Source organism: Ranitomeya variabilis, chromosome 5 (assembly GCF_051348905.1).
Source record: "Ranitomeya variabilis isolate aRanVar5 chromosome 5, aRanVar5.hap1, whole genome shotgun sequence".
In the NCBI taxonomy this organism is placed as follows: domain Eukaryota; kingdom Metazoa; phylum Chordata; class Amphibia; order Anura; family Dendrobatidae; genus Ranitomeya; species Ranitomeya variabilis.
Window position 1 is genome coordinate 269,307,962 of NC_135236.1, and position 25,599 is coordinate 269,333,560.

General features: G+C 41.7%; 1 protein-coding gene across 1 annotated transcript in view; it reads right to left on the reverse strand.

Moving 5' to 3' along the window:
• The window catches only part of LOC143775758 (TRPM8 channel-associated factor homolog), a 235,378-nt gene that overhangs the window by 161,753 nt on the left and 48,026 nt on the right, over positions 1-25,599 (reverse strand). Inside the window, exons 2-3 of the mRNA XM_077264279.1 lie at positions 24,005-24,633; positions 9,853-10,802 (exon numbers count right to left, since the gene is read on the reverse strand). Coding sequence (XP_077120394.1) covers positions 9,853-10,802; positions 24,005-24,621 — 1,567 coding nt within the window. The 5' untranslated portion in view covers positions 24,622-24,633. The remainder of the gene's footprint in view (positions 1-9,852; positions 10,803-24,004; positions 24,634-25,599) is intronic.

Genomic DNA, 25,599 nt, shown 5'->3' on the forward strand with positions numbered 1-25,599 from the left:
ATTAGGGGCTCCTTTAAGTGTGGCCATTGCTTAGCTTGCACCAATGTCCTCCACACATCATCTTTTTGTTCAGTAGATAGTAAAAAAAGAATTTTAAATTTGGGAATACATCTCCTGTAACACAAATAACGTGATTTACTATGCTACATGCAGCTGTCCTCTCATATATATAGGTTTAGCTTCACGCGTGTAAGAGAACACGTGCGGTACATTGGTGCAGCTAGGACAATGGAGGACCCTCAAGACCATCCCAAGACACTTTAGGATGGTCCACAATTCCAACCCCAAGGAATTCAAGGTTAGAGGAATAGACGTGGTACATGTTGGAAATAGGGGGGAAATATTAAAAAACTCCTAGCACAACGGGAGTTGACATGGATCGTGATTTTGGGGAGTGGGGACCATGAAACCCGCTGGCCTTAATGAGTCCCTAAATTAAAAAAAAAAAACCATAAGAGGACAAAAAAAAAAACTCCACTATTCAAGACAAAAAAAACAATGCACAGGCAGAGATGTTTACCTGTCTGAGGCCTCCAACTAATTACACTAACCAAAGTGCAGCAGACCCAAGTTAAGATGGTGGATGACAGATGCACAGGTGCAATAATACCGATACTGCAGCCAGCCTACAATCAGGATTTGGCCGCCTGGCACACCTGTGCAAAAATGATCTGTATGTGGCATGTTCACACAGAAATACAAAGCATATGGCTGTGGCCTATTAGTAACGCCATATAGCGGGCCAGCCATTGCTATCATGCATCCTGTGTGAACAGAGGCCACAGTATACAGAGCCATCTAGGGTCCAACTGCACCCTGAAAAAATGACATGTCCAAAAACATAACAATGTATGTAAGGTATTAGTTGGTATTATGGCCACAATACTGTAAGCCGGCAACCCGCGTCAAGGGTCCTCACTAGTGTTGAGCATTCCGATACCGCAAGTATCGGGTATCGGCCGATATTTGCTGTATCGGAATTCCGATACTGAGATCCGATACTTTTGTGGTATCGGGTATCGGTATCGAAACAACATTAATGTGTAAAATAAAGAATTAAAATAAAAAATATTGCTATACTCACCTCTCCGACGCAGCCTGGACCTCACCGAGGGAACCGGCAGCGTTGTTTGCTTAAAATTCGCGCTTTAACTTCCTTACGTGAAGTCCCGGCTTGTGATTGGTTGCGTGCCGCCCATGTGGCCGCGACACGACCAATTACAGCAAGCCGTGACGTAATTTCAGGTCCTTCAGGATTTTAAAATTACGTTCCGGCTTTGTGATTGGTCGCGTCGCGGTCACATGGGCGGCACGCGACCAATCACAAGCCGGGACTTCACGTAAGGAAGTTAAAGCGTGAATTTTAAGCAAACAACGCTGCCGGTTCCCTCGTTGAGGTCCAGGCTGCGTCGGAGAGGTGAGTATAGCAATATTTTTTATTTTAATTCTTTATTTTACACATTAATATGGTTCCCAGGGCCTGAAGGAGAGTTTCCTCTCCTTCAGACCCTGGGAACCATCAGGAATACCGTCCGATACATGAGTCCAATTGACTTGTATTGGTATCGGGTATCGGTATCGGATTAGATCCGATACTTTGCCGGTATCGGCCGATACTTTCCGATACCGATACTTTCAAGTATCGGACGGTATCGCTCAACACTAGTCCTCACATATTGCCGGTCCTAACGCTAACAACAAGAAAAAAACCATAAGAGGACAAAAAAAAACAAAACAAAAAAAAACTAATAGGCCATAGCCATATGCTTTGTATTTCTGTGTGAACATGCCACATACAGATCATTTTTGCACAGGTGTGCCAGGCGGCCAAATCCTGATTGTAGGCTGGCTGCAGTATCGGTATTATTGCACCTGTGCATCTGTCATCCACCATCTTAACTTGGGTCTGCTGCACTTTGGTTAGTGTAATTAGTTGGAGGCCTCAGACAGGTAAACATCTCTGCCTGTGCATTGTTTTTTTTTTTCCCTAAATTTTGGCCCATTCTTGTGATGTTAATATTTAGCAATATTTAGGAGCCTTAATGACCATCCGAATTTGTATTTTTAACTGATTTGTGTTTGTTTGGTTTTTAATATTTTGTTTATATGATATGTTATATACAGGTCCTTATAGAATTGTCTTATTCATCATGGTTTTTCTTTCCGGATCCGATTATTCTCAATAAGCATGTGAATATTGATGTCATTAGAAGAGGATTGAATAATTAACCTTTGCCTGATTTTAGACGGAATATAATCTTTATGTGCTTTATTATCTTTTTATTTTTCACTTATTGCCATCTGTCTTTGTGGATACACATTGTTTGACTGTTCACAATATGTGCCCGTCATGGCTGTGGTGCGTGTGAGCGTGCTGGTCGCTTGCAGCTGCCCCCTGTTGTCTGGCATTGTCCTGCTGTGTGCACGACTGGGACCTGCTGGTACTCACTCGTGTGTGCGGCTGGATGCGTCCGGGCAGCGGTGCTTTGGCGTTAGTGGCGGCGCGTGCATGCGCCATATCCACACAGCCAGGAGTGGGCCGTGTCATGTGATGTCCATTTGACCTGTATCCACGGATACTTAAAATCCTAAAGCTGATTTAAACCACACCTCCCCTTGAGAAAGCGAGGCTGACAGTGGCGAAACGCACGTCGGGGTGCGTTCAGTGGGCACTACAGTACATTGTGAGAGTCCTTCTTTTCTCCTCCTTTTCTCCCCCCCCATATGTCCATCATGCCGGGCATATTCAAACTGGCATAATGCCTTAGAAAGCAGATGGATACTTATGTGAACATTTCCCCAGGTGGCCCACAAGTGATTGTCAGTGATGAAAGGGCCTTGATTCATTTCACATAGGGATTTGTTTTTGGGATATTTAAAGGAGGGGATTGTCCTCACAAATTACTAGATAATGGTTACGATAAAAAAGTAAATTTTGTACAGTACAGAGTGCCATGATCTTTTGGTGTCTTTTCTATAACATATCCATTTACCTTGCCTGTGTTTTTAATATTTTTGTATTGTGACAAATAAAGTTTTTCTACATTTTTTTAATCAAAACTCCTATTATTCTCCAGTGTTTTGCATTGTTAATGATGGAGGTGTATGTAGTGAACAAAGCTCTCCTCAGGGCTTTAGGCACAAATAATTTCCCATACAGAGTGTTAGTTGGTTCCGCATCCTGGCCTTTAAGAATGCTGTTTTCCAACTCAGAACCTAATGTTGCCTCTACCACCCCTCTCTGCAGAATAGATTCTTCCTTTTCAGTATTAACCGGTGGGGAGAAACTTTGAGACAAAGTATCAGCTTTAACATTTTTTGTCCCAGGGATATATGTCACAGAGAAATGGAAACGGGCAAAAAACAATGCCCACCTAGCTTGGCGGGCATTCAAACGCTTAGCAGCATCCAGATAGATCAGGTTATTATGATCAGTTAAGACTTGTATAGGATGTCTAGCGTCCTCCAAATAATGTTGCCAATGCTCAAACGCAAGCTTAATAGCCAGCAATTCTCGGTTCCCAACATCATAGTTAAGCTCCGCCTCTGAAAATTTCTTAGAAAAGAAAGCACAGGGATGCACCCCATCCTCTCCCTCCTGGGACAGAACAGCCCCCAGTCCTACTGATGAGGTGTCCACCTCTACAAGAAAGGGCTTAGTCTCATCTATCTGGATCAAAACAGGAGTAGAGCTAAACCTCTCCTTGAGATGCTCAAAAGCCTTAACAGCCTCAGGGGACCATTGGACAGTATTGGAACCCTCCTTAGTAAGATCAGTAAGGGATTTTGTGATAACAGAAAAATTCTTTATGAATTGTTTATAATAATTAGCAAACCCCAAAAATTTCTGAATCGACTTCAAGCATTCAGGTCTAGGCCACTCCAACACATCGGGTGCATCTCAAAACTATCACTGGAAACAAAGTACCCCAAAAAATGAATTTTCTGTACCGCAAACTCTCATTTCTCCAGTTTAGCAAAGAGTGAGTTTTCGCTCAAAATCTGCAGTACCTCACGGACTCTCTGCCAATGTGACTCCAGACCGGGCAAATAGATCAAAATATCACCCAAATAAACAATCACACTCCTACCGATCAATGGCCTCAGGATGTCGTGAATGAAATTTTGAAAGAACGCCGGAGCATTTGTAAGGCCGAAAGGCATAACTAGACAATCAAAATGACCTTCCGGGGTATTAAAGGATGTCTTCCATTCATCGCCTTCTTAAACCCGCAGTAAATTATATGCCCCACGGAGATCAATCTTAGAGAACCACTTGGCTCCAACTAATTGGTTAAAGAAATCCAGAATTAGCGGCAAGGGGTAAGGATTGCGCACAGTGATCTTATTAATCTCCCTGAAATCCAGACATGGCCTAAGACCCCCATCTTTTTTTTTTTTTTACAAAAAAGAACCCCACAGCCACAGGGAACTTAGAGGGTTTTATGTGACCTGCAGGAAGACTAGTCTGCAGGTATTCCTTTAAGGCCTCTCTCTCGGGAATCGTCAGATTAAATAAAGGACTCTTAGGGAGAGTAGCACAGGATTGTGCTTTTTTAACCAGGGTAACCCCAGGACAACTGGAAAAGGCAATTTATCAAGTACAAACAAATCTAAAGATTCCTGGTGTTCCATATTCACAGTGAGTGGAAACCTGGTGACCTTTTGAGAAATGCACCCATGCTCTAGAGGAGTGTTATCCATCGCCACTACAGGAAAAGGGCATGATAAAGGTACAGAATCAATCTTATACTTGTCTAGAAATTGTTGATCAATCAAATTAAGTGCAGAACCACAGTCCACCATCATTTGAAAATCAATCGAATGACAATGACAGGTAGAACTACCAGAAAAAGAAACTCCTGCCGACTGTAAAAATGCAATGCGAAAGGGGGGGGTTATTCTGATTTACCCTTTTTTGCTCTTTTCCTTGTTTATGCATCCTTCACATTGCTTAACAAAATGGTCAGCCTTACCACAATAAAGGCATAGCCCCTCAGATAATCTTCTCTGCCTTTCCTGGGAACGAGAGGACATCGCCCCAAATTGCATCGGCTCCCCACAGTCAACTGGGCTCTCCAGCAAAATTGAAACCTTCTCCTCATTCTGTCTACCTCTCAATGTTCTATCCACCCGGATAGCTAATTGTATAGCAGCCTCAAGCATAGCAGGTGCAGGATATGCAATGAGCAAATCTTTAACCCTGTCATTCAAACCTGCTAAAAATAATAAATGGATAATTCCAGCTGCCCTCTGCAGACCATCGTCTGAACTGGGTACAATATCTCTCAGCGTTGCCAGAACCCTGTTTCAGCCGCCTGAGTTCTGCCTCGGCTGTATTGACCCGATCAGGATCATCATATAATACCCCATAGCAGAAAAAAAACGTTTCTACTGACATTAAACAAGGGTCATCCAGATGCAATGAAAATGTCCAAACTTGCGGCTCATCTCGCAATAATGACATAATAATCCCCACACGCTGTAATTCAGCCCCTGAAGTCCTGGGTCTAAGCTGAAAATAAAGTAAAATGCATTTTTTCAACAAAAAAATTCCTGCCGTTTACCAGAAAGACATTCAGGCAAACCCACCTTAGGTTCTTCAGGGCTGATGCCAGGGCAATTACTCACATGCTGTTGTAAGCAGGCAACTTCCATCGTTAACCCTTGCAGACGCTGAGCAAGATCTTGAATGCTGTTCATATTGCAGAAATCCGGGAGGGTTTTTTTTTATACTTCTTTCTGGCTGGACAAACTGTTATGGATAGGAAACACAGGACTAAGGTAGAAGGGGGAAACTGACCCTGCACTATGACTAGGCTGAAACCCTAAGATGGAGTGGGTGATCATTCCTTGCGAATAGACCCACCGACGATCCTAGGTTAATCTCAAGCGAAGACCTATAGATAAGTGGAAGGGGTTCCCTAAAAGAACTAAGGACTGGGTACAAAAATGGGTCACCTCCTAATAGAAAACACAGAGAAGGCTGCAGAAACCAATAGAAAATAGAAACTAAGGCTAGGAGAACCAGAGGTACCAGCACTGCACAAAAAACAATCACAGAAGACAAAGCAAAGCACCAAGCTAGAGCTCAAGCAGATTAACACTGTTGTCCAGCAAGGACTGGGATGCAGGTGCTGGTTAATAAAGAGTGATACAAACACCTGACCCAAGACAAACCCTGCACCAGAGGAAAAAGACCAGCAGCCAGAACTCCACAAGAAAATGGCGGATAGTCACAAACTAAACAGATTCTAACAGTACGCCTCTCCAGGTCTCCGTCTAACCATTAGATGACCAGATGTTGGGCAAAGCTGAAAATTAGACTCATCAGAGAAGATTACTTTATTCCAGTCCTCTATGGTCCCATCCTTATGTTCTTTGGCAAACTTCAGCCTGGCTCTCCTTTGTTTATCATTGTTGAAAGAATTTTTTTCTAGCTTTACATGACTTTGAGTCCTGCCACTAGGAGCCTGTTATGAACTGTTCTTGCCATTCACTTCACTCCAGCTGCCATTTGCCATTCCTTTTGTATGTCACTTGATGTCATCCTGCGGTTGCTGAGTGACATTCGAATAAGATGGCGGTCATCACGGTCAGTGGAGAGTAATTTTCGCCCTCTGCTGGTCTGTAGCTTCGTTGTCCTCAATGTCTGCTTACCTTATTGTAATGGACTGCCGTCTTAGAAATTTTAAGGATGGAGGCAGCATGACGCTCACTGTGTCCCTCTGCTAGTAAAGCCAAAATTGAGCCCTTCTTTTCCTCACTAAAGACTTTTCTTTTCAATTCCTTTGGCATGGTTAAAAGTTATTTTGTCATTCCAATTTCTTTTGGAATATTACTAGCACTCGTTTTGCCATCCAGCTTGTTCTATTGCAAGAGGATTGTGAACACCACAGCAGTGTTTTTTATACTTTCCTTCATTAAATAAGATTTGGTTCAGTTGATCACCTAATCAGAAGCACATTAAGTAGAATGAGGTGTACTCTGGTTGGAATCCAACGCGCACTGGAATGGAATGGCTGTCAGACATGTAGGGAAGCTGATTTTTATAAAACTCTGCAGTGGTCTCTTAATTTTTGCCAGAGCTTTATATAAACTTTTTAATAACGACATTGATTTTAAAAAGACAACTAACATGACAAACAGAGAAAAATTTGAACTTTACTCAAGATTCAGAACAATGGGAACAATCTATTAAAACAGTATATAAATCCAATACATCCGCTACGCTGCATGACACTTACTATAAGTTAATTACAAGATGGTACTTTACTCCAGTTAGTCTTAATAAAATCTTCCCAGCACAGTCACCGTTGTGCTGGAGGGAATGTGGGAAAAAGGGAGACATCAAGCATATCTTTTGGGAATGTACTTTGATTAAAGAAACATGGAAAAAAGTGGAACAACTGATACAACAGATTGCACACAATAATATAAGACTCTCTCCACAATTAACAATTCTGACAATAGGAATAAATGATATGCCTAAAGAAAATATCTATATAGTCTCACTTATAATAATGGTAACAAATCACTTAATTGCATCCCATTAGAAAAGGAAAGATTCTCCAAAAATAGAGGATGTCATAGAAAGAATAGCTAAACATAATGTGTACAAATTTAACCATGCCATAAGACACAATAGATTTCCCAAATGCTCAAAAATTGGGCCTGGAATAAAGAATTCACAACACCATTCACCTAGTCCCCTCTAATCACAGGAGAGAAGGAAAGAGAAAGGGAAAAAGGGGAAAAAAAAAAAAAAGAAAATCAGTATGAGAAGTCCTCGGGTGGCTGACAAAGATCCCTCCTTTGCAATGGGAGAATTAATAAATACAAAAAGAAATATAGGCTTGGAATACAAAAATTTGTTTTATTAAATGTAGAATTATTAGAAACATAATTCTAAGTAAATATATTGTGTATTTGTAACAGGTTGCGGGATGCAGTGATGCAATGGAGGCAGAGCAAGGGTTAACAGATTAACTATTTAATTTGGTACAATGAAGAGGCTCCTTGCAGGGAGATAAAAGTTAAATTGTAAGAGAAAGTTATAATGTAACAACAGTCCACTTATCAAACTTATTGTGTCCTTAGGTTACTCAGCCGCAGATGATCCATTGGAGGTTGTAGTACCGGCAATAGCCGGCGCAGTGTCCTCAGATGGGGTCCCAAAACTAACGGTCCAGCTTCTGGCGGCAACGGGCAGTCTTCGGTTTTACTCATTGAACCCCTAGTCCATAAGTCTGTGCAGCTAAAGTAAAGAGAGCTGCAGAGATCCCTGTATCAAACTTGGGCTGATGTGTGCTTTCCAGTAGAGGGGATGGCAACTTAATGTCCAGTAACCGGCTCACATTCTCCTGCACAAGTGTGGTCTTACCCTCGTCCGGGCGCATGGCGCTTCCCACTCTTACTACCCCGCTGGAGTGTCCAGGAGATCTCGGCCGCAATGCGTCATGATGCTGCTGCTCTGGGTGCGGAGCGCACTGATCACCCTCCTGCACTCTCCCTGATGGTGGGAAACTGTCTCTTTGTGCACTTTCTGCTCTGTTTTCTGTCTAAACACATCCCCTCTCCCTGGGTCATGGGGCCTGTCCGGTCCCCTGTTCCTTCACCCAGGCAACATGGAACGAAGCCTCGACAGTTCCGGACCCAGCTCAATATAGGCACCCACAGCCTGGTCTTCCTCCTTACATATTATTGGTGGATATAGAGTTGGTATTGTTAATAATAGGTAATAGTATGATTATAACAGTTTAAGCAGATAAATAATTTTATAGTTTTTTTTGTTTGTTTGGTTTTTGAGAAGATGGACTATACAACATTTACTCCTGTTTTTATCCTAGATTTGGATATACCCATTCCTTTACCCTTCCAACCCCCCCTCCTTGCCCTGCCCCTGCCTATCCCTCCCATTACAATAAATAATATGTCTTAAGTATAGTAAAATATTGAGATAAGATATACTTAAAAGATAGAAGTGTAACGCCACATGCATAGCTTGTTATTGTTAAAAAAAAATCTCTTTTTTTTCTGTTTGGAAAAATAAATAAAAATCTATTGAAACACAAAATCAGCAAGTGATAAAATATTTATTTCCCCCCACTGTGTAGCTTTCCTCTGATCCATTGATTCATCTAAAAAAAATGCATGCTACATCAAACAAACGTGAAAGAGTTATGAATTATATAACATTTAAACTTTAATTTTAATAAATTAAATATTTTGCCCACCTTCAAAAGAGTTTATCTAATTTGTTTTAATACAACTGAAATAAAAATATAAGTAATTTTGATATAACCTTTATTAAAAAAATATTCTACCACTTTGTGCATACAGATCCAATGCAGAACAGTGTATCCAAAGTTACCATCTATAAACGAAGCGCTGTATAAAGCATTCCTGCATTCTTGTGTAAGTCCATAGTATTGCATCCTTTTTAACCCCTTTCCAACATACATGTATAGAAAATGTCAGAAAGAAAGTAAAATTGGATGCACATGTTAGGAGAATGTCAAGTGCACATGTGCCTAGTGGAACTTAGGATCTAAGCCTGCTCTATTCACAGTGGGTGTGGATTGTCTTTGGTGCAACTTGGCGTGTTACGCTTTTCTTCTTTATGTCACTTCATGGTTGGCATAAATCTACACCAAATTAGAATGTAATATTTTGAAGTTAACGGGACAGAGCTGTAATGTCACAAACTCATGGTCAGTGGTAGCGTGTGGCGATTTGCAAAAGGAAGCAGCCTTGTTTCTCTAATACTGAACAACTTTTAAGAGTTATTTAACCTGTAAAATGTTATCTATATTTTTTGTTATTACTGCTAGAAGTAAAAAGATACATTACCATCATTCGTAGCATCAATCTGTACTGTTACAACATCTGTATTCGCACATTGGAAATTACATAACATTGGATCATCCAGGCAGCTCATTTCAAAGGCCAAGCTCAGGATAAAAGCATCAAAGGAGAAGTTTTTCACTGGATTCTCTTTACTAACATTAGGTAAATTAGGTCCTTGTACCAAATCTACAAACTCTTGTTTTATTGATGAAATTAGTGGACTTGCTGGTAACCTTAAAACATTTGACACATCGCTTCTGAACTGGCTTAGCCAAGAGCTTAAGGGTGTTTTTGGCTCAGCCCCACTCTTAACATCTCTTAAGAATTGATACAATGCTCTGATAAAATGATATGTGTTAGTTGCTGCATCAGGATCCAATACTTGATACACTTTTCGCTGAATGGTCTTGGACAGAATGGTGATTCCAAATTTGTTAATGATCTTATTGCCAGGATATTGAGAAACCACATCTGGATTGGAGTAGGACCAGTACCAAGCATGGCCACCAATAAGAAGACTTCCTCCTTCTGCCACAAACTGCTGAATTTTTTCTCCCTCTTCATCACTGTACGATGCACAACAATACACACTGAGTTCTGGATCCAAATCAGATATTACATAAGGTAAGCCTTCATTCTCTAAGACTTCAGGAAGGAGTTTCAAACCTTTATTAACACCAATCTTTCCATCTCTACCCATGCCTAACCAAGACAATGCGTTCATGGTAAAAGTCTTAAGTTCAGGTTTATCGAAGTATGAATCATGACCCTCAACAACAACTCGTCCCCTGCCATAAAACGCGGCACCAGCAAAGCATCGAAAGTCATCAGTCATTCCAACTGGAAATGTCAGCGGTCCATGAAGGAAAATTTCTGAAGAAACACTATCTCCTGTGAGATCCAAATTGGTTACATCTTTCAGAAAAATATTTTGATCGGCTGAAAAGTCCACACTGTAAATAGAGAATCATGACAAAGAACTGCACAGTTAACACATTTATCTGAGAAATTTCAACCAAAGTAATGTATTTAGCATATAAACATGTTCCAATATTGAGTGAGCAGTCCCTTTTACTTGATTTATTTTTTACATTTAGTGACTTACAAAATATTTGCAGGTATTCAGGAATAGGGATGCAGAAGCAGGAGTACCACCAAAACCCTGGCACCTAACGGGTTCTAAAGGTCCATCTACTACATAAAAATGTATCAGTAATATAATTGGAATATGTTATATGATTAGCTCAGCTGCATATTTTGCTTTGGGACCCAGGATCTCTAAGCAAGAATCTGAATTACAAACATGATTATTCCGTGCATCAATAAACCTAGAAATGAATGATAACATAGTGATAAAAATGGATCACTTTTTGTTTGCAGTTTTATTTGTTTCTGTTTTTTTTAGGAACATGGATCTCTTCCATTTCTGACATATAAATGTTTGAAGAGTAGAACTTAGTGGCAGGGTTGAGTTTAGCTACATTAGGTTGTGCCGCAGACAGAGCTAGGTGCTCCTGCTGCAGCCCGCTTCTTACAGCCAGATGCAAGTTTTTAAAATGGAAGAGGTATATGGCTGAGCTCCTGATATATACAGACATCTCTTTTTTCTACTACAATATACACTAAATGGCCACTTTATTAGAGTCACCCATCTATTAGAATGTTGTTTTTCATTTTGGTGTTCAAAACTCTGTAGAATTAAGAACTGTGGTCTGTGAAATTAAGGGAAGCAAGAAAAACCTACGATCATCTTTCTAGAAAAAGTTCATAACTATATGAGCCTTGTAGAAACCAGAGTAATTCCAGCAACAAGCAGATCTGATAAAAAAAATTCCAAGAATTTATACAAGTAGTCATTAAAATCCACAAACACATCTCACCCACCACCATTTGTGAGGTTAAAAGGTCAGGCAGACTGTCATGAAATATGACGTAAGCCTCATTGTGCCATAACTCATACAGAGCTCTGCTACATCTTTTGGGTTTGCAAATGACATGCACCCAAGCTGCAGCTGTGACCCCCTCACCCCTCCTTCTCTCTCTCTTTCTCCCTGCCGGCTTGTGTAATCCTATACTCCTTCCCCCTCCCTCAGGAATGTTGGTTGTCAACAACCAGTCCTTTGTCTGAAACATGTGCTTCTTTGTGTATGATAAAGTTATTCAAGATTAAATAACTCAACCCCAAGTAGTGATATGGGGTGAAGCTGATGTTTTTGGAATGTGCATTAATAGACCCACACATCAGTGAAATTTCTAGACTCCAGCTTCAGCAGAATCCAAGAAATGGATTACTACTTAACTGGGTCATACAGATACTTCATGTTTGGGTTCAAATTAACACCCATCTCATGCTCGGGAGAATGATAGTTTTGGTGTCCTCCTACGAGGTGCCCACCTCGAGTTATGTGCAATAGAAGGTTTTCCATACCTTTCCAAGGGGGGTGTATCCAGCCCCTCAGTGATGTTACAAGCAGAGGGTATAAAATATGGCACCTTATTTTAGGAGTAGTCTTTGCCCAGAAAGTCAGCTAACAGAAGCTCTACAATCTGCTCTGATGCATTGTGATGTGTCGCTCTTCCCCCTGCCACATGGCAGCCATGATATGAGATAACTGTAAGTGTTTTTTCAACTGTAATCACTTTTTATTTGTAATTGTCTGTACATACTGTAATTGTCTCATCTTGTAATATTGTTTTTCATACTTTTTGTAAACACTGCCTAATCTTTTTGGAGTAAAAGCTATAATATTTACTAGTGTCATTTTCCTTGCTCTAAACGTACTCTAAGTCCTCCGGCCTAAGCAATTGCTACTGATTGGGTTGGATCCTGACTCGCTATTACTCATAGTAAAAGGAGCTGGTGGCAGCGGAGCGTACTGAGCTTGTTGGGTAAAGTTGGCAGTGACGGAAAGGGGTTTATAAGTGTATAGCCCAGCTGCGGCTGGGAATAGTTATATCACCCTCACTGCAGCATGCCCAATAGCCAGTACACGACCGGGCAGCCTTTCTGGTGACTACTTATCCTAGGTGTAGTTCCCTGACTGACCTAAGCGTAAGGGGGGCACCAGAGAGCTGCAAGTTCCAAACGGAACTGGGAATATACAAATAGATACCCCCTGTAATTCATGACATAGACGCGCTTTGGATGCATGTCCTTAGTCATTGCACTAGACAAACTAAAAACATGGCATGTTTTGTCATATCCTGTCATGAATCCCCAATGGCTAGGGATAGCACAGGACAAGCAAAGTATAACAAAATATCGGACGAGCTCTAGGGTGATGGAACCTGGGCTGACCGCTGCCCTACGCCTGACAAACGCAACTAGAGATAGCCAGGGAGCGTGCCTACGTTGGTTCTAGACACCACGCACCAGCCTAAGAGCTAACTAGTACTGCAGAGAAAACAAGACCTCACTTGCCTCCAGAGGAATTAACCCCAAAGGTATAGTTGCCCCCCACATGTATTGACGGTGAAATGAGAGGAAGGCACACACATAGAGATGATGTATATAGCTTTAGCAAATAGAGGCCCGCTGAAAACTAGAAAGCAGAATGATACAAAAGGGGACTGAGCGGTCAGCAAAAAACCCTAATCAAAAAAACCATCCTGAGATTACAAGAACCCATGTGCCAACTCATGGCACATGGGGAGAACCTCAGTCCACTAGAGCAACCAGCTAGCATAGAGACATTCTAAGCAAGCTGGACCAAAAACCAAACAACTGAAAATCAGCACTTAGCTTATCCTGAAAGATCTGGGAGCAGGTAGGCAGGAACCAAACAGAGCACATCTGAACACATTGATAGCCGGCAAGGGAAATGACAGAAAGGCCAGGTAAAATAGGAAACACCCAGCCTCTGATGGACAGGTGGAAACCAAAGGCCGCAACCCACCAAAGTCACCCAGTACCAGCAGTAACCACCAGAGGGAGCCCACCAACAGAATCCACAACAGTACCCCCCCCTTGAGGAGGGGTCACCGAACCCTCACGAGAACCCCCAGGGCGATCAGGGTGAGCTCTATGGAAGGCGCGGACCAAATCAGTCGCGTGAACATCGGAGGCGACCACCCAGGAATTATCCTCCTGACCATAACCCTTCCACTTAACCAAATACTGGAGTTTGCGTCTGGAAACACGAGAATCCAAGATCTTTTCAACAACATACTCCAATTCTCCCTCCACCAGCACCGGAGCAGGAGGCTCGACCGAAGGAACAACGGGCACCTCATACCTCCGCAACAACGACCGATGGAACACATTATGAATAGCAAACGATGCTGGGAGATCCAAACGAAAAGATACAGGGTTAAGAATCTCCGAGATCCTATAAGGACCGATGAACCGAGGCTTGAACTTAGGAGAGGAGACCTTCATAGGGACAAAACGAGAAGACAACCACACCAAGTCCCCAACAAGAAGTCGGGGACCCACGCGGCGACGGCGATTAGCAAACTGCTGAGTCTTCTCCTGAGATAACTTCAAATTGTCCACCACCTGATTCCAAATCTGATGTAGCCTGTCCACCACCACGTCTACTCCAGGACAATCCGAAGATTCCCCCTGACCAGAGGAAAAACGAGGATGAAACCCCGAATTACAAAAAAAAGGAGAGACCAACGTGGCAGAACTAGCCCGATTATTAAGAGCAAATTCGGCCAGTGGCAAAAAAGCAACCCAGTCATCCTGATCAGCAGAAACAAAACACCTCAAATAAGTTTCCAAGGTCTGATTAGTTCGCTCCGTCTGGCCATTCGTCTGAGGATGGAATGCAGACGAGAAAGACAAATCAATGCCCATCTTGGCACAAAACGTCCGCCAAAATCTAGACACAAACTGGGATCCCCTGTCAGAAACGATATTCTCCGGAATCCCATGCAAACGAACCACGTTCTGAAAAAACAAAGGAACCAACTCAGAGGAGGAGGGTAACTTAGGCAAGGGCACCAAATGAACCATCTTAGAAAAGCGGTCACACACAACCCAGATAACGGACATCTTCTGTGAAACCGGGAGATCAGAAATAAAATCCATGGAAATGTGCGTCCAAGGCCTCTTCGGGATGGGCAAAGATAACAACAACCCACTAGCCCGTGAACAGCAAGGCTTAGCTCGAGCACACACTTCACAAGACTGCACAAAGGTACGCACATCCCTAGACAAGGAAGGCCACCAAAAAGACCTGGCCACCAAATCTCTTGTACCAAATATTCCAGGATGACCAGCCAACACAGAAGAATGGACCTCGGAGATGACTCTACTGGTCCAATCATCCGGAACAAACAGTCTTTCTGGTGGACATCGATCCGGTTTATCCACCTGAAACTCCTGCAATGCGCATCGCAAGTCTGGGGATACGGCGGACAATATTACCCCATCCCTAAGGATACCAGCAGGCCCAGTGTCTCCAGGAGAATCAGGCACAAAACTCCTGGAAAGAGCATCTGCCTTCACATTCTTTGAACCTGGCAGGTATGAAACCACGAAATTGAAACGAGAAAAAAATAATGACCAACGAGCCTGTCTAGGATTCAAACGCCTGGCAGACTCAAGGTAAATGAGATTCTTGTGATCAGTCAAGACCACCACGCGATGTTTAGCACCCTCAAGCCAATGACGCCACTCCTCAAATGCCCACTTCATGGCCAAAAGCTCCCGATTACCCACATCATAATTGCGCTCGGCGGGCGAGAATTTTCTAGAGAAGAAAGCACATGGCTTCGTCACCGAGCCATTAGAACTTCTCTGTGACAAAACCGCCCCCGCTCCAATCTCGGAAGCATCAACCTCCACCTGAAAAGGAAGTGACACATCTGGTTGACACAACACAGGAGCAGAAGAAAACCGGCGCTTAAGTTCCCGAAAGGCCTCCACGGCCGCAGGAGACCAATCAGCAACATCAGCACCCTTTTTAGTCAAATCAGTCAAAGGTTTAACAATACTGGAAAAATTAGCAATGAACCGACGATAAAAATTAGCAAACCCCAAGAACTTCTGAAGGCTCTTAACAGATGTAGGTTGTGTCCAGTCACAAATAGCCTGAACCTTAACGGGATCCATCTCAATAGTAGAAGGAGAAAAAATGTACCCCAAAAAAGAAATCTTCTGGACTCCGAAGAGACACTTTGAGCCCTTCACAAACAGAGAATTGGCCCGCAAAACCTGAAACACCTTCCTGACCTGTAGAACATGAGACTCCCAGTCATCAGAAAACACCAAAATATCATCCAAATACACAATCATAAACTTATCCAGATATTCACGGAAAATATTGTGCATAAAGGACTGAAAGACTGACGGAGCATTGGAGAGTCCAAAAGGCATTACCAAATACTCAAAATGGCCCTCAGGCGTATTAAATGCGGTTTTCCACTCATCACCCTGTTTTATCCGCACCAAATTATACGCACCACGAAGATCTATTTTAGTGAACCACCTAGCCCCCTTAATGCGAGCAAACAAATCAGTAAATAATGGCAATGGATACTGGTATTTGACTGTAATCTTATTCAGAAGGCGATAATCTATACAAGGCCTCAGGGAACCATCTTTTTTTGCCACGAAAAAAAAACCTGCTCCCAGAGGGGACGAAGATGGACGAATATGTCCCTTTTCCAAGGACTCCTTAATATAATTCCGCATAGCAGTATGCTCTGGCAGTGACAGATTAAATAAACGACCCTTAGGGAACTTACTGCCAGGAATCAATTCTATAGCACAGTCACACTCTCTATGAGGAGGGAGCGAATTGAGCTTAGGCTCCTCAAAAACATCCTTATAATCTGACAAAAACGCAGGGATCTCCGAAGGAGTCGATGAAGCGATTGAAATCGGAGGTGCATCATCATGAACCCCCTGACATCCCCAGCTTAGCACAGACATTGTTTTTCAGTCCAGGACAGGATTATGAGTTTGTAACCATGGCAGACCAAGCACTAGTACATCATGTAAATTATACAGTACAAGGAAGCGAATCACCTCCTGATGAACGGGAGTCATGCGCATGGTCACTTGTGTCCAATACTGCGGTTTATTCATAGCCAATGGTGTAGAATCAATTCCCTTCAGAGGAATAGGAACTTCCAGAGGCTCTAGACTAAAACCGCAGCGTTTAGCAAATGACCAATCCATAAGACTCAGGGCAGCGCCTGAATCCACATAGGCATCGACGGAAATGGAAGACAGTGAAAAAATCAGAGTCACAGACAAAATGAACTTAGACTGCAGAGTATCAATGGCAAAAGATTTATCAACCCTTTTTGTGCGTTTAGAGCATGCTGATATAACATGAGCTGAATCACCACAATAAAAACACAAACCATTTTTCCGCCTATAATTTTGCCGTTCACTTCTGGACTGAATTCTATCACATTGCATAGTCTCAGGTGCCTGTTCAGAAGACACCGCCAACTGGTGCACGGGTTTGCGCTCCCGTAAACGCCGATCAATCTGAATGGCCATAGCCATAGACTCATTCAGACCTGTAGGCGCAGGGAACCCCACCATAATATCCTTAATGGCCTCAGAAAGACCATTTCTGAAGTTTGCAGCCAGGGCGCACTCATTCCACTGAGTAAGCACCGACCATTTCCGAAATTTCTGACAATATATTTCCGCTTCATCATGCCCCTGAGAGAGGGCTAATAAAGCCTTTTCAGCCTGAATCTCTAGGTTAGGTTCCTCATAGAGCAATCCCAATGCCAGAAAAAACGCATCCACACTGAGCAACGCAGGATCCCCTGGTGCCAATGCAAATGCCCAATTCTGAGGGTCGCCCCGTAGGAACGATATAACAATCTTGACCTGTTGAGCAGGGTCTCCAGAGGAGCGAGATTTCAAAGAGAGAAACAATTTACAATTGTTCCTGAAATTCAGGAAGGTAGATCTATCTCCAGAAAAAAACTCTGGAATAGGAATTCTAGGTTCAGACATGGGAGTGTGAACAACGAAATCCTGTATGTTTTGAACCTTTGCCGCGAGATTACTCAGGCTGGAAGCCAAACTCTGGACATCCATGATAAACAGCTAAGATCAGAGCCATTCAAGGGTTAAGAGGAGGTAAGAAGCAGCTAGACAGCAATTAAGGGCTAGGCAGCAAAACTCTGAAGGAAAAAAAAAAAAAAATTTTCCTTGAACACTTCTTTTCCTCCTGCTTCAGCCCAAACAATTAACACTTTGTGGGCCGGCTATACTGTCATGAATCCCCAATGGCTAGGGATAGCACAGGACAAGCAAAGTATAACAAAATATCGGACGAGCTCTAGGGTGATGGAACCTGGGCTGACCGCTGCCCTACGCCTGACAAACGCAACTAGAGATAGCCAGGGAGCGTGCCTACGTTGGTTCTAGACGCCACGCACCAGCCTAAGAGCTAACTAGTACTGCAGAGAAAACAAGACCTCACTTGCCTCCAGAGGAATTAACCCCAAAGGTATAGTTGCCCCCCACATGTATTGACGGTGAAATGAGAGGAAGGCACACACATAGAGATGATGTATATAGCTTTAGCAAATAGAGGCCCGCTGAAAACTAGAAAGCAGAATGATACAAAAGGGGACTGAGCGGTCAGCAAAAAACCCTAATCAAAAAAACCATCCTGAGATTACAAGAACCCATGTGCCAACTCATGGCACATGGGGAGAACCTCAGTCCACTAGAGCAACCAGCTAGCATAGAGACATTCTAAGCAAGCTGGACCAAAAACCAAACAACTGAAAATCAGCACTTAGCTTATCCTGAAAGATCTGGGAGCAGGTAGGCAGGAACCAAACAGAGCACATCTGAACACATTGATAGCCGGCAAGGGAAATGACAGAAAGGCCAGGTAAAATAGGAAACACCCAGCCTCTGATGGACAGGTGGAAACCAAAGGCCGCAACCCACCAAAGTCACCCAGTACCAGCAGTAACCACCAGAGGGAGCCCACCAACAGAATCCACAACAATATCCTGGACATACCAGCTGATTTGATAGGACCAATTCCTGAGGAGACTCAAAGCACAGGTCAGGTATAACTAAACCAGGTCTTACTCATAATGATTAATGATGAATCAGGTCTTGCCTGACTTCATACCTAGTGGTGATCTTGTTGTAAGTTTATACCTCCACCATGTTTCTCTGTTAATAGCTTCTTTCCAATGGTCACCTCCTCTATAAGGTAGTTTAACCCTTTGTATTCTAAAAGGGAGAAACATCATCATTATGCTCTGTTGCAAAATGCTTTGATGCTGCAGAGCTTTTAAAAATTAATTTATTCACTGCATCGTACAGGTGTCTCATCCTGATTTTTAAGGAGGCCGGTAGTGCAGCCCACATTTTGTAAATTACAATGGGTACAGGTAATTAAATAAACAATATGCAATATATGAGCTATTACAATTAATGTAAGTTTATATGTCATATTTTTAATTTGTCACTGAGGAAGAAAAGCTTTTAGTATTCTGCATATACTGTATTTGCAGCATGTGCAGTCGGTGTGTCCACACTTATATGACCCTTTCGTTGCTAGCCAGGTGTTGTTAGAATGTATAGATTCATTTAGATATAGACTTGAGAATATCTCCAATTGTGTGAGCTTTTCTGGTTTGCATAAAATAGACTTGAGCTTTTTATCTTGAAAAAGTTCTCTAATAAGTGAGCTAATCACTCCAAACTGGGGGTTATATGTTCATACGAATGTCACTGGTTTATTTTCAGATTTTTTTATCCACTGTTGGCAATTCTTAATCTTTCAATATGTTATCTAGATTTTTTTTCATTCATTATACTCTCTTCTCTATCCAGTGTCCATTATGGATAATGCCATGCCCGTAGTCTGTTTTTTACTGCTTACAATTTCATTCTGTATAGAGTTTCCAGAGTACAGTTGTGTTTATACCTAAAAAGCTCACCCACAGGGATATTATTCACAACCTTTTTAGAATGGGAGCAGGTTGCGTATAATATACAGTTTGCAGCTGTCTCCTTCCTATATGGGGAGAACACTACACTCCTCCTAATACAATTAATCCCCAATCCCCACAGTTTTAAGCGTGCACTAAAAACTCATTTGTTCAGATTGGCCTACCGCCTCAACGCATTAACCTAATTATCCCTGTGTGGCCTATTAATAAAAAACAACAACATAATCACGTTCCTCCATCATGTTCTCATACACTTTATGCAGTTAATAGCCTCTGTGTCTGTACTGTTACATACTTAGGCAGTTAACTGGTTCATGCAGCTTTACATGAACACCCGAGCCTTACACTATGGCTGGTCCAAATAACTAAAGCAATTGTTACCATCCACCTCTTCTGTCTCCCCTTTTCCTCATAGATTGTAAGCTTGCGAGCAGCAGGGCCCTCATTCCTCCTGGTATCTGTTTTGAACTGTGATTTCTGTTATGCTGTAATGTCTGTTGTCTGTATAAGTCCCCTCTATAAGTTGTAAAGCGCTGCGGAATATGTTGGCGCTATATAAATAAAATTATTATTATTATTATTATTACTCCTGTCTTGATCAAAAGTAAGCGAAATATCCAAAAAATGTATTGTTTTTTTCCTGATGATTTTGGGTGAATTTTAAGTTTAAATTATTAATATTATTGATGTGAGACAAAAAAAAATCGGATGCCAAACTTTTTATCTAAACCACCCATTTTCACACCCTTTTAAAGCAGCTCCAATAATTGCTTTTTAAAAACAGTGGTGGAATTACAATGGAATTTACAGTATATATCCTGATTATTAAGCTTTAATAAATTCACTTTTTTGCATAACATGGCATTCAAAATAACAACCACCCCTTATTATTACTCAGTTCTCTTAGCGCCAATTGTTCTGCAGATGTCAGATTATTAGAGTGAAAGTGTAGCGATTTAGTCCTCTGTTTTAATTAGTTCATCCTCAACAATCTCCTGAAAAGTATCAAGTATGGGAGGCCGCGATGCAACAGGATAATAATATGGTTTTGTTGTAATGCAAGACTGATTCAAATTGTCGGTATACTAGATAGTCAGTGGCTCGGGTCTTTAATTCCAAGATTGCATTTTCTTCAGAAAATGTCCCAATTTTAGGTATCACTCATTCAGTTCTACCTTCAGGAAAATTTTGTGAGTGGTGGTCAGGTTCCAAATTACCCTCATCCTGTTTACCCATAACATGGCATCGTAAAGTTAAAGACTTACATACATACGTACATATAGCCCCCCCATTTTGAGCGATTAGCTCACTCATTAGAGTACACATCCCTATATGTTTTCAAGGTAAAAAGTCCATTTTATCCCTACCAATGCGATTTGTGGCAAGAAAAGCTCCCACAATTGGAGATAGTCTATATCTAAATGAATCGATAAATTCTAACAACATTTGGCTAGCAACGAAAGGTACACTGCCAGTCCCTTAAAAATCAGGATTAGGAGACACTTGTGAGACACAGTGTATAAATTAATTTTTAAAAGCTCTGCAGCGTCAAAGTATTTTGCAACAGTGCATAGATACTGAAAGGGTTAAACAACCTCATAGAGGAGGTGATCATAAGAAAAAACTCATTAACAGAGAAACATGGTGGATGTATATACAGGTCCTTCTCAAAAAATTAGCATATAGTGTTAAATTTCATTATTTACCATAATGTAATGATTACAATTAAACTTTCATATATTATAGATTCATTATCCACCAACTGAAATTTGTCAGGTCTTTTATTGTTTTAATCCTGATGATTTTGGCATACAACTCCTGATAACCCAAAAAACCTGTCTCAATAAATTAGCATATTTCACCCGTCCAATCAAATAAAAGTGTTTTTTAATAACAAACAAAAAAACCATCAAATAATAATGTTCAGTTATGCGCTCAATACTTGGTCGGGAATCCTTTGGCAGAAATGACTGCTTCAATGCGGCGTGGCATGGAGGCAATCAGCCTGTGACACTGCTGAGATGTTATGGAGGCCCAGGATGCTTCAATAGCGGCCTTAAGCTCATCCAGAGTGTTGGGTCTTGCGTCTCTCAACTTTCTCTTCACAATATCCCACAGATTCTCTATGGGGTTCAGGTCAGGAGAGTTGGCAGGCCAATTGAGCACAGTAATACCATGGTCAGTAAACCATTTACCAGTGGTTTTGGCACTGTGAGCAGGTGCCAGGTCGTGCTGAAAAATGAAATCTTCATCTCCATAAAGCATTTCAGCCGATGGAAGCATGAAGTGCTCCAAAATCTCCTGATAGCTAGCTGCATTGACCCTGCCCTTGATGAAACACAGTGGACCAACACCAGCAGCTGACATGGCACCCCACACCATCACTGACTGTGGGTACTTGACACTGGACTTCAGGCATTTTGGCATTTCCTTCTCCCCAGTCTTCCTCCAGACTCTGGCACCTTGATTTCCGAATGACATGCAAAATTTGCTTTCATCAGAAAAAAGTACTTGGGACCACTTAGCAACAGTCCAGTGCTGCTTCTCTGTAGCCCAGGTCAGGCGCTTCTGCCGCTGTTTATGGTTCAAAAGTGGCTTTACCTGGGGAATGCGGCACCTGTAGCCCATTTCCTGCACACGCCTGTGCACGGTGGCTCTGGATGTTTCCACACCAGACTCAGTCCACTGCTTCCTCAGGTTCCCCAAGGTCTGGAATCGGTCCTTCTCCACAATCTTCCTCAGGGTCCGGTCACCTCTTCTCGTTGTACAGCGTTTTCTGCCACATTTTTTCCTTCCAACAGACTTACCATTGAGGTGCCTTGATACAGCACTCTGGGAACAGCCTATTTGTTGAGAAATTTCTTTCTGGGTCTTACCCTCTTGCTTGAGGGTGTTAATGATGGCCTTCTTGACATCTGTCAGGTCGCTAGTCTTACCCATGATGGGGGTTTTGAGTAATGAACCAGGCAGGGAGTTTTTAAAAGCCTCAGGTATCTTTTGCATGTGTTTAGAGTTAATTAGTTGATTCAGAAGATTAGGGTAATAGGTCGTTTAGAGAACCTTTTCTTGATATGCTAATTTATTGAGACAGGTTTTTTGGGTTATCAGGAGTTGTATGCCAAAATCATCAGGATTAAAACAATAAAAGACCTGACAAATTTCAGTTGGTGGATAATGAATCTATAATATATGAAAGTTTAATTGTAATCATTACATTATGGTAAATAATGAAATTTAACACTATATGCTAATTTTTTGAGAAGGACCTGTACTTAAAACACAATCACCACTAGGTATGAACATCAGGCAAGAACTGATCTATCATTATGAGTTAAACCTGGTTTAATTATACCTGATCTGTGCTTTGAGTCTCCTAAGGAATTGGTCCTATCAAGTCAGCTGGTCTAGGGCAATGATTAAAGACGTATCCAAAACGCATCTGCCAGAGCTTTTAACCTCACAAGTGGTGGTGGGTGAAGTGTGTTTGTGGCCTTTAATAACCATTTGAATAAATGCTTGGAATTTTGTACCGGATCTGCCTGCTGCTATAATTCTTCTCGTCTCTGGTAACCCCTTATGAACCACAGTCTCCGTGCAGTGGACTCCCAGCAGGTGAGCCAACTTTGGAGATTTCTCTCATGTTTTTTTATATGAGCCTTGGTGTCTTGCCCTACCGAAAGTATTATTCTGTCATTAGTGAACACCTGCCATGAAGGGATAGACAACCATAATTTTTAGCAAAGTCTTACTAAATACTGTATCAGTCCAAACGTCCATCATGGGGTGCCAGGGAAACATTTCCCACACCATTGATTCCCTGACACCATTGATTCCCTCATTCAGATTCCTCAATTATTTGATTCTAATGTGTATTCTCACCGAGACTGATCCACAGAAAATTGTTTTTAAATTGCACTCTGCACTTACTTGTTTAGTAATTACATTGGGAAGCTCAAATCAAGGGCATGTCTCTAATAAAATAGTCATTCAGTGTAAGACAAAAATAAGATGTTTAATGCTCTCTTTTACTTAGATGACTCACTTCATACATTTTCTGACATGCAAGAAAAAGGGCCATGGGGCTCCTCCAAGTGTCATAAACCCGTGTACTTTCTTGGCAACTGAGTCATAGCATCAGATCAAATTAAACATTATGTATATTAATGGTATTTTCAATGTTACATTGTATCTACATATATGATAAGACTACATTTGTACGTTATTAGAAATATCTTAAACTGTGTGTACTCACTCATTGTACCATGGTGTCAATGGCATTTGATCACTGATTTTAACATTTTCATTTTCTCCTGAAGTCTCTGTAAAATACATTCCAGAAACAGAGATTATCTTATTACCAGGAAAATTAAACAGGACCTTATCTGACTTGTTTTTGGAGGCCCAATCTGAGGGTTGAGCTCCAATAAGAAGACCTCCTCCTTCTTTTACAAATGAAATAATGTCATCTGTCTGACTCTCCTCATATCCTGTTGTACAAAGAACGCCTAAATCTTCCTTCAGACCAGTGATCTTCTCAACCTTGTGTCCAGAGTCAGAGAGTGTTTTCTCCAAATTGTTGAAGTTTGTGTCAACTCCAATTACTGCATCTGAGGAAGGTTTCAACCAGGATATTGCATTCTTCAGAAAATCCATGAATTGAGGTTGATCCAAAGAGGTTTCATGGGCAATGGCTACAAGTCGTCCTTTTCCATACTTCGAGGCAGCAATAAGGACATGCTTTGCAGAACTTACCACCACTGGGAATGCAATGTCACCAATCAGAAGAAGACTGCATGGCACACTGTCCCCCGAAAAATCTAGATTTTTGATGCCCTTGACTAGGGACTTGTAATCTTTACTGGAAGACATTTTTATTATTAACTGAAAGAAAGAGACGAAAAAGTGTAAACATGTTAGCATAAAGATTTAGAGATCAACTAAAAACAAAGATTACCTACAAACAAATCTCAATTCCCTTCAAGAGCAATTAACTTAGTTGAAAATGAAAGTAATGCTCCAGTGTAATACAAAATGTGACTATCATTGTCAAATGCATACTCAACATACCTGGTGCCGTTCTTATGTACAGTTGTGCTCAAAAGTTTATATACCACGGCAGAATTTTTGATTTCTTGGCCTTTTTTTTAGAGAATATGAATGATAACACCAAAACCTTTTTCTCCACTCATGGTTAGTAGTTGGGTGAAGCCATTTATTGTCAAACTACTGTGTTTTCTCTTTTTATATCATAATTAGTGTTGAGCATTCCGATACTGCAAATATCGGGTATCGGCGGATATTCGCTGTATCGGTATTCCGATACCGAGTTCCGATATTTTTGTGATATCGGAAATCAGAATCGGAAGTTCCCAGTGTGTGGTTACCAGGGTCTGGAGGAGAGGAGACTCTCCTTCAGGCCCTGGGATCCATATTCATGTAAAAAATAAAGAATAAAAATAAAAAATATGGATATACTCACCCCTCTGGCGGACCCTGGACCTTAGCGGTGTAACCGGCAGCCTCCTTTCCTAAGAATGCAGTGAGTGTAGGACCTGCGATGACGTCGCGGCTTGTGATTGGTCGCATGAGCGGTCACATGAGCGGTCACGCGACCAATCACAAGCCGTGACGTCATCGAAGGTCTTTCACTCTGCATTCTTAGGAACGGAGGCAGACGCTTGTAGCGGTGACAGCCAGGGGCCGTCCGAGGGTGAGTATATCCATATTTTTTATTTTTATTCTTTATTTTTTACATGAATATGGATCCCAGGGCCTGAAGGAGAGTTTCCTCTCCTTCAGACCCTGGGAACCATCCAGGATACCTTCCGATATTTTTTGTCCCATTGA